At 43.0% G+C, this 16969-nt stretch overlaps 1 protein-coding gene across 2 annotated transcripts in view; it reads left to right on the forward strand.

Annotated features, from left to right (window-relative positions):
- The window catches only part of pex14 (peroxisomal biogenesis factor 14), an 83949-nt gene that overhangs the window by 5963 nt on the left and 61017 nt on the right, over positions 1-16969 (forward strand). For both annotated transcript variants that reach the window (XM_088617511.1, XM_088617512.1), the window contains exon 2: positions 338-385. In XM_088617511.1, the coding sequence (XP_088473637.1) occupies positions 338-385 (48 nt within the window). The remainder of the gene's footprint in view (positions 1-337; positions 386-16969) is intronic.

Consider the following 16969-nt stretch of genomic DNA (forward strand, 5'->3'; position numbering starts at 1 on the left):
ACCTGCATTTCTTTCTCTTAAAGTATTCAGTTCTGCACACACAGGTGTTGTCCACTATAATGTGTATTAAGAATAGATTGAATTTAAATTTTGGTGAGTCAGATTGTTCTGCGAGGATAACTGAGTATGGTTCCTAATTCTAAAGTCATCAGAATTGTTTTGTTTTCATTGTAAGTCAAGAAAAATTGAAATTCACTCTGACATAGTTTGTGATGTGTTACGTGAAAGCCTGGTAAACACATTTCAAGTCACAGATTGTAAGGTGCAGATGTAATATTCTGTGACCACTCCCTGTGTCCAGTAGGTGGAGCTCTAATTCAAGTCTTTTGTTTTCCAGACAGGCTCTTCTCAGGTCAAAGAGGATGCTCTTCCCAGAGAACAACTGGTAAGGCAATACTGCATGCACTGTACACAACGTACCAGGTAATAAACACTGTTTAAGGCCATGGAATATTGTTTATTTTTCCTGAAAACACACTTAAAAACACTTTTTGGTCTTGCAGCATCAAACCACTGCATACTGTATACCACATGTGCAGATAATACTGCATCTCTGTTGCATGCCTGGAATTTCACCCATGGTGTTCAAATTGGAGAGCTTTATTTTTATTTTTTTTATTCCTTCAAGTAGCTGCTGTTTCTTTGCTTTCTGGTGACCAGATCTCTTGTAGTTGATTTTGTGTCGATAAGATTTGGGCTGGCTGAGTTCAGCGCCATGAGATTTTGCAAAAGCCCTAATGAAGATAATGCCCCCTTTTGACCAAATCACTTGAAATCAGCCTTTGGCTTTGCATTTATTGAGGCTTTTACTTCACACCTGTCTAGCACTTGTGAAGAATGGGATTTCACGTGGCTTAGAGTAGTTATCTAACACTGTTCACTTGCCTCATACCTGTCTTTTATAGAGGAAATGAACTTCTTAGATCTGCTAATCAATACAGAATGCACATGTAGAGGATTTTGCTAGGTCAGTTTGATTCTCTCGTTGTTTTTTTAAAAGATTTCCAAATGAAATGGGACTGCTTTGGTGACTGAGTGAACATATTAAAACCGAAAGTGTTTTTGTGCCGTTTTATAGCTGTCTGTCTGTGTCCTGTGTCCTCTGAGACCCATTGAAGGGGGTCGCTGTACGGTATCCCAGTTTCTCCTGGCCTTTCCCTGCGTGAGGAGCAGCTAATGTCTCCTCTTGTGGACCTTGCGTTTGCGTGGTTTGTTTTATAGGCTGTGCAGTCTGCAAAGGGACATATCCCTGGTGAAATAAGTGCTCTGCAGGCAGTAGCTTTTAATGGAGGCAATTAAGATGAGCTGGGTTATTATTCTAGATGCTGCGCACTCTGCTTTAGAGTGATGTCATGCCAAAACAGTGCTGTGGCGAAAAAAGCAACTACAGTGCTGTCCTAGATGGGGAAACAACCCAGAGCCAGCGGTGAGCAGGGGACAAGGTACTTCCAGCCTTCTCTCGCTTCAGTTTTCAGTTTTTTGTATAGTTTTGTTCCATTTTCTTCAGTGGATCAACAGATCATTACTTAGAGAGTAAGGTGATCCCTGCTTTTAATGACTAAAATCAGGTATTGGCTTAACCGGGCCAATTTAACAACATCTCCTACCCTTTCAGAGTTAATTGGCCTAAAAGTGAAAATATTTAGTTCACTAGTTAATGAAGAGCTAAGCCAGAATGAAAACTCACAGGCCCTTACACCCTCAGAACTCCTTTTTAAGGTGTTTCTTTTCTGTTTACATGTCTAGAAAATATACTGTAACTCACCTTTTGTGTTTCATTGGAGGACAGGGACAAGACATTAAACATTAAGGTTCATTTTCTAAACTGGGTGAAACACAAGTTTGTCCCCCCTCCTCTCCCCTGTCAAAGAGATGCTCTTTTCCAGTTAAGTGGATTGTTACAGTACTGGATAATTCGTGTCACATAGCATTATTTAGATGACGTGAATTATTTAAATTTGTGTCTGAAAGGATTTAGGATGCGTCAGGCGAATGGGGCTCTTGGCAGAGTTGCTGGGGTGTGCTCCTTGCCACCCGGCAGTGGTGCTGGGGACATGCGTGGCACTAACAGGGTTTGACTCACCTTACCACATGGCAGGGCCTCCTTTACTGCCCTTCGTCAGTGTCAGGCAGGGGATACTGTGTGCAGGCAAAAGTCTGGGCAGAAGCTGCCTCCTATCTGGCTTTCAGGACTTCAGGCTGAGTTTTGCTGGATGAAACACCAGTCGGTTTCTGTGCCCTAATTTAGCCTATTGCCTTTTTTCCCCCCTCTTCCTTTGTCTTTTTTTTTATCTGTGGGGTCTCATAACTGTTAAAACAATCACCAGTTACCATGACATTGTTTGCTACTTAGAACTATGCGTGTTCCCGTCTACTTTTTTTTAAATCACACATGCATACTTTCTCAGCTCTCTATGTAATCGTGATGCTGACCAAATCCAGTTCTGTCCCTTTGTATTTGCACCCCTCTATGTCATTGGTGTTTCCTCTTGGGCAGTGGTGCAGCTGGCATAGCCACTTATTCTTAGACCAGTCTGAGCTGTGCGCTACCGGGTTCGAGCCTGGGTTATGTCACTAGTTATAGTCGGCTATGGTTGGGATTCCCAAAGTGGCAGTCCACAACTGGCACTGTGGATAGGGTTGGGATTGTTAGCCAAGGGCTTTTCACAGTTCCCAGCAAGACCGTGACTTCTGCTACATCCGGGGCTTTTGCGGGCAGCTGGTGATATTGGTGTGGGGCCTGAGCCGGCTGGACATCACTGCGGAGCTTGCGGTGTGTCCAGTGACAAATGGGTAGATCAGAGGAGCCTGTCTGAACCTCTTCGTTTCCCCTTGCGGGGTACTGCTGTTAGCCATAGAGACATAATGACACAGCTGTCAATACACTATATTCCAAATTGAGTGAGCATATAAAAATATTTGTGGATATTTGCTATGCTATACATCAGCCGTGATATTAAATTAATTAAATTTGTCTAATTTCACCAACTATAACGGGCTGTTTCACTTCAGTCTGGAGCTTTGAAATCCTAACACAAATAGACATATTTGGATCATTATAGTCCTCGACAGTAACTGGAGGGAACACTCAGCTAGTTAAGGAGTTTTGGTGTTGCAGGCTGGTATGTGCTCTACTCAGTTATTTTGAGTTTTCTTAATTTAAGAAAATACAGCTCATTCTTATCCGCATTCTGCCCTGCTCTGTTCTGGTGCTGGCCCTGCTTATGAGCGGTTGCTATATTCTTTCTTTTTGTTTTAGGATTTCAAAGCTTTTCATAAATAACTGGGTTATAATAACTGGGCCATTTTGAAAGAATTGAACTTTCTTTGTATTAAAAGCGGTTAGGGGAGGGCAGACATCCTGATGCCTAATTACTCAAAATTAAAAGCGTGACCCTCTTTGAAATCAAAGGACGTTGATGAAGGAAATGCCTTAAAAGGCTGCCCACAATTAGCTGGTTTCAGTTTTCACGTTTTCCTCCTCGTAGGCTTGTAGGACTGACCAGTGACATGCTTTCACAGGCCAGCTTGTGTTGGTCCGGGGACGTGAGGCATCGGTGTACCCCGCAAAGTGTGGGGGGTGCAGCTTTAAACCCCTGCCTCTGTGCTGGGGGGTGCACAGTGGTTTCGCCCCCCCCGTTGGTATCGGGGCCACGGTTCGCTTCGCTTGCTGAGCCTTTTGCACCGAAGCTCAAAAAAACATCAACGGCTTCCCCGCGAACAGAGTGCTGGAGGCGGGGGGTTAAAAAAACAGAAAAAGTTGTCAGAAGAACATCCCGGTCTCACAGCAACTTCAAAAGACCTCTTCCCCAGGATATTAAGCGACTGTGATGAAAAATTTAGCAAGCGTTAAATAAGAGGCTTTGAAGTGATCTGTTTTGGCTCAGCAGTCTCTAAATTTCCGGAGCCCCTCCGATGTCGCCATTGCACTGCGAGAGAAAGAGAGAGAAACGCAGGGACTGGGGGGCTGGCTGACGATGTGCCAGCATTAACATTACAGCCAGTGGCATCGGCCGGGAATTCTGCAGCGCTCTTTGTTTCTCTTGCCTCTTCATGCCTTTGCTTTCCTACCCCAACCCCCCCCCCGTGTCATGCCTTGACATCTGTTGCTCATATGCTAGATCTGAAAACAGAATTTCCTATTCAGTGGGGGCAGCGAAGCTGTGACAGCATGACAGAAAGACGAGGGGGTGTGGAGAGAGGCTTCAAACCCGGGCCTTCTGTGACCCGAGGAGCTTGTGTTGCGGGATTGGAGCTTGGCAACGTGCTTTTTGTCTTTTAATAAAAATGTTATTCCAGGTAAGAATGAAAAGAAGTAGACTCGTCCACAAAGCGCGAAATGCACGTAAAAGTCAAAACAAGAATTCAGTTCAGTCTTACTGTAGCTTAAGAAACCTTGTGCAAAACATGCTGGGGTGGAAGAACCCTCTGGGAGTCAAGAGTCTCCGCTGGGGGATCCCCATAACCCTTCGACAGCATTTCTAGGAAAATTAGAGTGACTGGAAATTCTCGATGTTCTTAAAGGTGCCGTTCAAGTCACTCCCCTGTTTGATTTTCGTGTCGATTTTCAAAAAAGAAAAGAGGGAATAGTGTTTATCACAACATTAAAACTCTCTCAGACCTCCCTGTGTGGACTGGACAGTCTGCATGCTGGCAAACAGCGCTTCAGAAATCACTTTTGTCTGGGGAAACACGCAAGGACACACACAAAATGAAGGTTAATTGCACCTGAGGTGTTTCAGCAGTATTAGTTTAAACCAATTTCAGTAGCCAGTATTCCTGATTGAGCATCACAAGTTACTGTAGCTTGTTGATATATAGGCCATAGCTGTTTTGCAAGGCTCAGAGCTGCAGTTTAGCCAATGTCTAGGGAAGCATCACATCTTTTTTCTTTAAGAATATTTGGTATAGCAATTTTTTCTTTCATTACTTTCATTTTAATTGTAATTCCTTTATTAGAAGTGCCTCCAGTAAAAGTGAATTATGGCCAGACCAAAGTGCAAGCACAGAGGATATTTCATCATTATTGGTGAGAATGGGCACTAGGTGGCATCAGGTAGTTAAACTTTGCTGTAATTATGGGGCTCAGAGTCACAGCTAAGTGTGCAGTACATGGAGGCTGAACAGCTTTGATTACCTTTATCATCAGTGAGAGGAATGGGGTATCAGTAGGCAGCAGCGGTCATGGTTCTGGCCTCAAATCTAGAAGGCTGTGGGTTCAGCTCTCGTGGGACACTGCGGTTGTACCCTTCAGCAAGTTACCTCACCTGAATCGCTCTGGTAAAATATCCATCTGTATGAATGGGTACGAATGTAAATAGCTTTGTGAAAAAAGTGTCGGCCAAATAGATTAGTAAGTAGTAAATGTTAAGAAGAGGCTAATATGCAACATGAATATTTTACACTTTTCTGAAATTGTTTTGGGCAAGTGAAGTAATCTAACATAAGGAGCTGAACATGAATTCTACTCCTAGATCATTTTCCCTTTATGATGGAGTTTCTTTTCCGTAGCTTCTGCTACATAAATGAACTTTTCTAGCTGTACATATCGTACATTATGGATGGTAAGTAAATGTGGCTTCCAAAGATTCATACAGGTAGCGGTGCAAAGTGGCATTTTGCAGAAGTTTTCAGTGATAATCGCCACTTCCTTTGGCACTAAATGAAAACAGCATTTAGCGATGGGCATGGTTGCCTCCTCTTTCCATTCTGAAATTAAAACAAAAATCCAATCATGTCAGTTTACATGAAGACTTCAGGAAGCACACCTAAACGTTCTTCTGTTATCAGAAAGCCACTTATTCCTGATTGGGGTCGTAGCATCCCTGAGCCTGTTCTGGAAACACAGGAACAAGGCAGGATGAAACCCTGAATGGGATGCCAGTTTATCACCAGGTGTGCATATACTCCTATGGGCAGCTTGGAAATGCCAGTTAGCCCAGCTGGCCCGTCTTTGGAAGGTGTGAGGAAACGGGAGCATCTGCAGAAAATGCGCAGGAACGTGGGGAGAGTGTGCAAACCCCACCCAGTCTGCAGTCGCACTCAAGAGCTGTGACTCAATGCCTTGCTGCCCAATGAACGCCCTTTACTGCTCCCAAAGAGACTCGTCCTGTGGCTTCAAAAAACGGCTTTATTCCGCAGGGTGAAAGAACCTCCGAAGGCTGCGTGTTAAGTTTGCTGTGTGAGGGTCTTGGTCGTTATAATTGCAGGTTAATTGTGTGTTGTTAACTCTAGTTGTTTTAATGTGTCCTGGGCGGTGGGAATCAGCAGTTAATGACACAGGAAGGGCTTGCTCTATTATTGTTGCTGTGCTGCAGTTTTTTTTGTCCCCCCTTGGAGGGCTCTGTATGAATTTCCACTGTCATGTCCAAGGACAACCTGTGCAGGGTCAGCTAATTGCTTTTATGATTATGATTTCGCATAAGATTTATCGTGCGTGCTCCGAGCACTTCTGTGTGGTTTTGCAGACGCTTGGTTTGAAAATGAGTTTACAGCTTCTGGCTTCAGTACTGGTCTGGCTTTTTGACTCACTATACTGGGATTTAGGTGAGTCATTCACACTCTTCCTGTAACAACATTGCCACAACATATAAATTCCCCGTTAGCCACAACTGTTTCTGTATTCTCACATTGTCTTGAATTTATTTTTTGATGACAAATAAAAGGCCTGAATCTATGACAAAAGGAAATGAAACAAAGATGTTTAGTTTTTTTTTCCTGCACTGTGAACTGGGTTGTTTCCAAATGTCATTTGTAACACGTTTTGTGAAAAAAAAAATCATGTTATTTCCAAATGGATAGCATCCATCATGCACATAAACAGGCACTTTTTTATATTGGGTCTGAAATATGATTTTTTTGGCATTTTTTATAAACTACCACGGAAATTTATTATACAGGAAGTGTTGAATTTAGTGAAACTTGCAAATTTGGACAAAGTAAATGTAATCCTAACAAAATCGGGGGCACAAAAGGGAGGCATCTCAAACACTTAAGTATCTGTTAGCTTGCCCATGTGCACCATGAAGATGTTCAAGGGCTGAGCTTCCCAAATCTGATCCTTGGGACCCCTTGATCCTCTGGTTTTTATTGCTGTCCAGCTCTTAGAGCCATGATATTGGCTCCATTAAACATTCAGGTGCCTGGCAGGTGTAGGAGGTCTGGATCAGGGGACCTCAATTCAAGCAGAGGGCTGATCCTGTAATATATGTGCAGAAATCCTAAAAGCATGAAAGAATTGCATTTTTTTCAAGGAGCTTGTGTACACGTGACATATATGTAATCCACCTCAGTAGACAACAGTAGACAAATTGTTAGAAATAATGAACTGGACATATTGGAGAAATAGTGGTGTATTCCTTTATTTTCCCTTACGTGGCTGTCCCAAGACCACAGCAGTGTGCTGGCTGGCTTTTGAGTATTTTCACCACCTTCCACACATGGCCACAGTAATTATATACTTCTGCTATGAAGTTCCATGTGTGAGAATGGGAGTGCAATTAAAACCTTAAAGAGATGTCACAAAGATCTATTATTTTTTGTGCTGAAAACGCACTGCTGGGCTATCACGCACACCAGAGTTAAGGCAGAACAGGCAAATAAATGCCTTCATCAGGGAAGTGACAGTGCATGCCTCTGGATTTATATAATGTGCAGTCATAGTGTAGAATAATAATGTAGTATTATTAAAATTATTAGAATTTGTGTGCTTCAAGATCAGGTCATGCCTGAAGTCAAAAGCAGCAGTGATATTAATGGTCAAGGCTTCTGTATGACCAGCTTGGTCCAGAAGTGTCCTCGGTGTTTTCTGATGGCAGTTGTGAGTTATAATAGGTCTGTAGAATCATACTGCTTCAGAGCACTGAGGTGATGAGAGTTTCCATCCAGTCCTCTGGGCTGTGTCCTAATGCCATGTTGTTGTGTCTGCCTTAAAAGAGGAGCGATGGAGAGCAGTGGAGTTTTCCCCCCTTGTGATCTGTGTGGCCTGGTGGACAAACCTTGCCTCTTTAGAATAAGGGCTTAAACATGAATAGTCTCTGGTTTTGCTTTGTTTTACTTCTTTAGGTTACAGTATTGAATAGGGAGTGTGAGCCCTTTCCTTGCTGCAACTGTTTTTTTTACACCTTAAACAAAAAGGACTGAAGAATTACCGTTATGTCTTAAAATAAGCTCATCAGCTTTTCCTGGATGAAATGAGGTTTTCCCTCAACATCCGATACCATATGTTGCTGATGTGCTGCTGCTCTGGCTTAAATGTCTGTGGTACAAGCCGGTTCTGCGGGAGAAAGGTGATTCTGCGGAAAGCTCAGTGTCCATGAGATTATCCCGGGGAGTGTCTCTCACAGACTTAACCAGGGCTGCAGACCTGAAAGCAGAGGGTCCAGAACCAGGAAATCGAAGCTGCGGGGAGGACCGGGAGGGAAAGCGGGGAGCAGTAGCTGGCATCGGACACGGAGGATGTGTGAGGACAGAGTAGGGGAAAGTGGGTTGATGCTGCTGCTGCTTATGGTTGTTTCTGCCGACGATGGATTTTCCTGACCCGGATTGTCCTGGTGCACACAGCATTTTAATAAAACGTTTGAAGCCCCGTGGTGAGGTCCAATTAGATCTGTCAGATGAGTCAAAACCGATCAATGTATGTTGTTGTTTTTCCCTCTGTGACTCATGATCATCCTCTCTGTGCCACTCTGGTGATTCACCAGAAATTTAAAGATCAGCCTGGCGATTCTGGGGCCAGCATTGGTGGCGCTTTCTCGCCGTTCGCCAAAGCCGTGTCTGGTGTTCCAGCGTGGGGCAGTGAGCTGTGTTTTGCAGGTGTTACCTGCCGTCCGCCAGGCTCGCTGGTTTAAATGCCTGGCAACTTTTACAGTGCGTCACAGAATCCACAGTGATCTCCAGTGAAAGGCAAAAACAAAGCAGAAATAGAACAAAAAATGAAGTCTAAGAAAGCGGAATTTAACAAGAAATAGCTGCCCCCCCTCTGCCCGTACTGTTGATGATAATTTCCATGAAGTATTGGGTACTTTTGGTGTAAAATAATTATTTCCTGTAAGCGCTGTTTTTCCACACTGAAATTTGCTTATCTGAACCCTTCCCCTAATCTTTCTAAGTTCACATTATTGCACTCTTCTGGTTGACAAAGTGTTATTCTTTCCCTTTTGATTCCTGTTGTGGCAAAAGATCATTAAACACTGAACACGACGATTTGAGTAAGCATAGGTTATTTTGTTTCAGTGAATATCAGTGTATCAGTGAATAAAACGTTTAATCTTAAGTCTTGACATCTGTGAATTTTTTTAGCTTTAGCTAAAAAATAGCTAGTTCTGAGGAGACTGCCTCGCCGGCCATAAACGCTTCTTCAGTTTTAATCTTTCTGACTAAAAGGAGACAGTGGCCTCAGCTCCAGAACAAATCGTATTCATTTTGTTTCTTACATGATACCAAAAATTCTAAAATTTCATTTTGCAGTCATGGAACAAAGGAGCTGAGCATACCAGAAGCCACATCCTTTTCCAAAATGTACTGTATGTAAAGCCAACTTTCCCAGTGCTATTAATTGGGCTTTCACCTGTCCCTCGATTCTTTAAAATACTTTACATCTCGCAGTTCTGTTTACATAAGCAAGATGGTGGCGGCACAGTTCTCTTATTTTTCAAGCTCATCATCCTGAGCCTTGCTTAAAAGGTTGCCCATATAAAGCCTGATTTTAATTACAGCGTAGCAATTCTATGAGCTTGGAAACCCACCGCTGTGGGATTGTCACCAGGCTGTTTGCATTGTAGCTGTTGGGACCCAGAATAAACATTTTTGCCAGTTCAGTTTTTACCATGCCTTCCTGCCATTTTTTGTGCCAACGTTTTCAGACAGCTGGCACAAGGCTGTCGGCCCAGTAGTCTTTAAGCCCTTGTTTTCAGTTACATCAGCACGCGCACGAGGGAAAATCAAAGGACCTTCTTATTCAAGGCTGTGATCTGCACAAGACTGCCAATGTCACTTTCAACACTCAAATTACACAAGGTGTGTTGATTAGTAGGAGAAGCAATTATGCTTGCATTCCGATGCAAATGAAGGACGTGATCACTTCTGATTGACAGGAAACATCCCAGGTTTAATAAGTAAATGACTATGGTAATTCAGGTACTGAGATTCTTTGACTTGTCAGCATCTTTAGCCGGGGAATGAACCTTGACTTTAATGAATTAGAATTTGAATGACTGCTTTTCAGATGCAAAGAACAGTCCATTGTGTTAAAAGATCTAATGGCAATGCAATACTTACAGGCCTGCATATGTATATATATTAGATAGGTATTATTGATCACAACAGTTCTTACAGTTAGTTCAAGTTTATTTGTCAATCCAGCCATATACAAGTTTACAGAGGAGCGAGATATCGTTCTCCAGGTCTACAGTGCGAATACAGACAGACACTGACAAGACAATGCTATAGACGCACCGTTTTTACCATATGCCATCTTGGGGTATGAGGTACAGTGTTACAGTACTGTTATCAGTAATTGCTCAGGTTTTTGTAACTGGTCTAATTTTCCTTATCTACTGTCTCAATTGTTTTATTTTACTTACTAATTCTACTAAGGACAGCTTTAAATGGGCTACTAACTCCTTCTCCTAATATTTTGGCCAGTGCCTTATTTGCATAGAAAGCTTCTGGTACTGAACTGTTTTTCACTTTGAGTAAAGTGGGCTACAGAAGAGTGCACAGCTCAATAGAAACAAAATCCTGATGCTCCAATTTACAGGGGTTAACAGTTCATGCGTGCACCCAGCACAATTGAAAAGCTTCATTTTGCCTTCTAGTATTATTTTACAGCATGCCTTATTTTTAGAAGTCTGGAAATCAGAAAAATGATCCCTAATTGACACATTGGGAGTGTTCTTTATCTTGCTTCCCGGTAAGTTATTAGATGTTAATTCATCTGCCAGCACCCCCGCAGTGCGAGTTATTTGTTTAAATCTGGGGATTCCCATGGTGCATTTGTAACTACCCTACAGAAAACGCTTCTCTCTGTAATTATTTAACATTACATGCTGACTTATAATGGTTATCAGTTGAAGAATGTTAGCAAGGGACAAGGAAAGTTATTTATTTGCAGAAAAGGCAGTGTCAGTATCCATGTGTGGCGACGAGCACTCGGTCCTGCTCAGGAACTTCTGATTTGGGATTTTCTTTCTTCTCCGAGAGTTTAACCCACGTGATGTTCTTAAAACCTTATTGGATATCTGTGGCATATTATGTCCCTTAATTTAGGAGGCAGAGTGTTGTGTCTTTTTGTTCATTCCATTTTCTAAGATTTGGGAGTCATCTGGGAGAGTTTCATTGTGTCACTGGGAGAGTGGGGAGGCTATTGTGTCACTGGTGAGAGCATTGTGTCACTGGGGAAGGTATTGTGTCATTGTGTCACCGGTACAAGTATTTTGTCACTGGGGGTAGTTTTGTGTCAGAGCGTCACTGGGGAGAGTATCGTCAAGACGCTGGGTTTTCAGTGCACTGAAACCTCATGCGCAGGGGGCTGCCAGGACTGGGTGAAACTGAGCTTTCAGTGCTGATAACTGGTCCAGCTTTCTTAGATTTTATTTTCATACGGCATGCAATCCTCCGAGAGATCAGGCCACTCCTGTGACCTGCATAACTACATAGCCATGTGGATAAGAGGCGGATAGTTAGTCAAATGATGTTTGTAAATTATTTACACAGTAAAAGCAAATTAGTGAAATAAGAGAAATAAATGTTTGATCCTTCAGAGGGATAAAACATGCTGCCTAGATTAATTGGTGTCTCTACATTGCTCTGTGCATGTCCCTTGCCTGGTGTCCGGTCGAGGGCTTCTGGGACAGGATGATGGCTGCTGTAACCCTTGCCAGGAATAAGGATCCATAAGTTTCTAGGTTTACTTTTGAATCATTTGGAAAAAATCCCTAAAAACAGTACAGTGCAGCTCCAAAAGCCCAGTAACAACTCTCATTTGCGAAACCTCTTGACCTCTCAACCTCTCGGAGAGATGTGTACGATGTTGTTGAAATGAGTGTGCTTCTGCAAAGGTTAACAGCAGTGCAATGACACCTCCACCCCATGAGGCTGTGTTTTATACCAGGGAACTAAGGGAACTGGGGTTGTTGGTCTTGGCACAGTCATGAAACTGCTGAGTCCACTCTCCCAGCTAGCTTGGGATTTGGCAGTACAGGTCTGTCCTTGTGGTCCAGCATGTTTGTGCCTTTCCAGACTGGTTTGAAGTGAAGTGCTGCATCCTGCAACCTACAGTATGTCATCTCAAGTCAATTTGGAGACATATCATCATGAAACATACCATCTTTTAGCAGTGCATGTGTGGTACCATCATTGATTCCAATGCTGATGCAATATATATAGATGTATATGAAATATAAAAAATTTGCACTTGCACTCGCAGTCCCAATTGTAATTTATATGGATTGAATAAGCTCTGCATTATGGAAAAGCATGAGTAGACCAAATGCACATTTGTCAGGCTTAATAAATGTTAGGATGTAAATTATGAAGTTATGCTTCGAAATGTAAATGCACTTTATTTCAGTCCCTTAATGTAAGGGGGGAGGGAGAGTAAACATAAAAATTCTGACTCTTTTCACAATCAATAATAAACACAAAGAGTGTAGATGGTAACATTATAAAATATGTGAAGTCTCGTCGTTCATAAATTATTGCTTAAAAATGGGCATGTACACTAAAAATGTAAATACATTAATGTTATTAATAATGTAGTGACTAATAGTTCTATCAGGACCGTAATAGCGGTTTAATGGAATATGACAGCGAGAATATATTATAGTTCTTAAGGTTAGGCAGGGCCCCACGGGACATATATCAGTGGATTTTAAAGTTGCCTTTTTGATTATTGAAACTAGCTACTTTACTTTTTCCCCTTTTTACCATGGTATGCGTTTTTTAAATATCATGCGGAAACTGTACATGTGGTTTTAAATAATTAAATAATTTATCATTGTCAATCATCTCACAGTTTGATGAGGGGACATCCTTTTTAGAGAAACGCTGCTGGTGTTTTCGCATGGTTCTGAAATCTATGGTGCAACATTGAGATCATTGCTTTATCATTTGTGATCTGTTTCAGTACTGTTATGCCACAGTAACAAAGAAACAAAGATAAAAGAGGAACTAAAATTACTGTATATTGCTCTGTGAAACATGAGACATGAACAGAGGGTCTACTGCAGATAAAGAATTTGATTCGATTTAAACACCTAGCTGGGTTCAAGCATCTGTAGGGTGACATGCTGAGTCAGGATGCCTGCTGGCCTCTCTTGCGCTGAGCAGTCTACACCGGAGAAGACTGAAATAGCCTCAGGGGTCACCTGTTGCCGTGTCCTGATTAGACACTAGGGGCTGCTGTAGTCTGCTTTACCTGTGCACTGTTCATTTTAGAAGCCTAAAAAATGCTGTGGTCTTGTTTGGCACAAACAACACTGCTGCTACCCAGCCTGAATCACAATAACTATGTGTTTGCATGTGTACCAGACAGGAATTTACAGCGGAGACATGGAAGCCTAAAATTTCCTCTGCCTCTGGGTCTATAAAAAACCACAGTTGACTGCACAGCTTTCTCGACATCCACCGAGGAGTCAAGTGTGCTTGTGCCACGGTTAAGGGGGTGTTCACTGTCTTTACCACACTGCGGAGGACTTCTTGGTGTTACTTTTCACGGGGTAAAATGTGTTGGCAGTACCTAACCTTCACAGTGCTGGGGCAAACATGCCCCCCATCCCGTTCCATTCTCTCTGCGGCTCATCGCAATGTGGACACCCTGGGGTATGAGCAGGAGGCTGCACATAGCTTTCCTGCTAAAACCACATGTACAGTTCCTGAACAATAAAAAACATACATCTAAAAATGTAAAATGTTAGCATGTCGGGATGTGTTGGTTCCTGCCCGAGTGGCAGTCCAGAATCATAAAATCATAGGAGACCTGTCATTAAACAAGTATGGAACTACTGTATATGCAGGAAGCACTCACTCCGCAAACTACCAGCAAGACTGCACAGATATGTGACACCTGGGCAGTCTTATTGCTTTGGCCTTGTCTAGGCATCTAATCGACAGACTGGTGGATGCCAAGACTATATCCATTAAGGAGACAGAGACACTTTTTTTTTCGTTCCACAAATACTTCCCCTCCCTTTCTTCCTGTTAGGCAGAATTGCCCTCACACACATTTCCAAACGGGGAAAGAAAAGTCTTCAAAGCACAAACTTACGAGCGCGTGGCTGCCCTTCCCTACCTCTGCAATCAGAGTGGCAGGGGTCTGGAGCAGTCTGCCCAGCCATGTTGTTAAAGGCAATACCCTGTTTTTTTTAGGAAATGGCTGGACAAGATTGAATTAGCTACTAAAAGCCCATGTTCTTATGTCAGTGAAATTTAAAGGTCTCCCTGCCAGTACCAATCAGCTTTTTCTTTTTTAAAGGCAGTGTACTAATCTAAATTGAAGGGCATTTAAAGCTTTGTAAAAGAAGTAGCAGACACTGTGGCTGGCAGGTGTAGGTATAATATTGCGGGAGCACTTTTCTGAATTTACTGATTAAGCACATTGAACCAGCTGTGCAGTGTCAAGTTTAGAGAGGTTTTTTTGAACGTTAATCTTCTGTTTTTTTTTTCCTGTGGATGCAAACCAATAATAGGCTACCCTTCATCTCACTCGTTTGTTATGTTCTTGCACGCTCCCCCTCACGAAGCTGAAACTCTTAAATCAACAGATATTAATTTAATATAATAAGCACATCAGCTAGCATTGAAACACTGACTCATCGACAGCAGCGCTGCTGCCTGATCTTGTTGGATCTCAGAGGCTTTGCTGGGGGTGGGCCTGGTCAGTACTGGGATGAAAGACCTCCAAGGAAAACTGGGCTGCTGCTCTAGGTGGCGTGGGTGGGCCAGTCACTTTGACCAAATGCATTTGTTAAGTGATTTAATATTATTACTGCTACTAATAATAATCCTTACGCTTATATGGCACTTTTCTGGACACCCCACTCAAAGTGCTTTACAGGTAATGGGGACTCTCCTCCAACACCGTCAATATGTAGCCCTACCTGGATGATGTGATGGCAGCCAAAGTGCGCCAGTCCGCTCCCCACACACCAGCTCTCAGTGGGGAGGGGAACAGAGTGATGAAGGCAGTTTATAGATGGGGATTATTAGGAGGCCATGATTGGTAAAGGCCAGGCGGACATTTGGACAGGACTACAGGAAAACACCCCTACTCCTTTCAAATAAACGCCCTGTGATTTTTAATGACCACAGAGAGTCAGGACCTCAGTTTTACGTCTCACCCGAAGGATGGAGCTGTTTAATTACTGTTAACACCGGCCTGTTCACGGCAGTGGTGAAAGATGTGTGACTGTCCAACGGGAACAGCAGACTGACATAAGACCCCCCTTGCCAGGTGAAGACAGGATTTTTGTGTCCATCAGGTCGACTTGCTCACTTTCCAAAATACAGGAGACTTGGGAATCGGATCCCCAGTGGTTCTCCCAAGTGCCGCATGATGCCGGTACAAACTTGGTCTCTCCTGGAGGATCCATTCTATCCTGCCCGGGTTCTGATCTCCTTTTGTTAGATTAGGCTCTAAAGCCAAATACCGCATTTATATCCTTTTGGAGAGGAGCTTAGATAGAATGTGATTCAGGATTTATGAAGAATGATTCACATTTCAACATTTATTGAACGTCAATGCAACATCTGGTTAACAGCTCAGACAGTCCTTATTTATTGTCCATATGTGTAATGGTGTATATACAGTAGATATACAGTATGCTGATACCAGGAAATATATAGCTAATTCTGTCTTATTGTCTGCATATAAAGATGATGTAATCGGAGAAATAGTCTCATTCTTGTGTACAAACTTGTGTTTCTATCCACACCCGGCAAAGCTTGCTTCTATTCATTGTGCAGTACGTGTGCCTGTGTGCATGGGTATGTGGGAAGGGGATGTTGCATTTCCTGTTCACGGTGCGCTTGAGATCAGGGGTTTGTCAGGGAAAAAGCCAGGCAGATTATCCTCCACAGGGAACAGGGAAAGTGGCTTCGTCATCCTGCTACTCAGTCAAGGTCACCAGCAAATGTCAGAACAGGTGGGACTGTCACCAGGCAGGCAGCCACGTCAGCGCCAGCCCTCCCTGCTCTCACACACTGTGCTGTGCCAATCTGCAGCTCTGGGTTTAAGCACAGGGTGCTTATGAGGGTAGTCCGCCTGTTTGTCCAATAGCACTGGGAAAACTGCCCTGTTGATCGGTGCCCTTTATTGCAGATAGGATCGGGGCACATTGACAGTTCGGACCAGGGGGCACTACCATACTGAAGGAATTTACACCACTGTTGGCCACCAGGGGGTGCTCTGTAGTTACCCCTGTCCCCTGCTCTTGATATATCTGCAAGCTGAAAACTGAACCACACACCAGAAAGTTAACTGGTGGTGAAACACTAGTGTTTTAAACAAAAAACTAGACCGAAATTATGTAGGCAACATTAGAATGATACCAGGAGGTGGTAAAATTCACCGAGTTTACCTGGTGTCAGTGGTGCATGGTTGAGGTGAGACGGGACAACAGCATCTGCTGCCTGAATAGGGTGGTTATTGTGCTTATGGTACTGGCACCGCAGGTGTCTCTGAATTCCCCAGGCACACTGGAGGGGAAATTCTTCACATGCCAGCGGTGTTACAGAAGCCTCTGGATTAAAAGACAGAAACATCTAACACATAAATACTGACCTGTTCTGTCCTTTTTTTTTTCTTAAAAAGGAGTGGCTTCCTTTGAGACTCTTCAGTTTGGAGTAAGATTAACACAGTATTAGATGCCAATATAATATAAGATTAGCAATTAATAGATACGGTGATCTGATTAGGTAGTTTTTTTCCCGTTTTTCAAAGCCCTTTTAGGCTTCACAGGTTGTTATTGTT

The sequence above is a fragment of the Lepisosteus platostomus genome, chromosome 23 (assembly GCF_059453375.1).
Source record: "Lepisosteus platostomus isolate fLepPlt1 chromosome 23, fLepPlt1.hap1, whole genome shotgun sequence".
Classification (NCBI taxonomy): domain Eukaryota; kingdom Metazoa; phylum Chordata; class Actinopteri; order Semionotiformes; family Lepisosteidae; genus Lepisosteus; species Lepisosteus platostomus.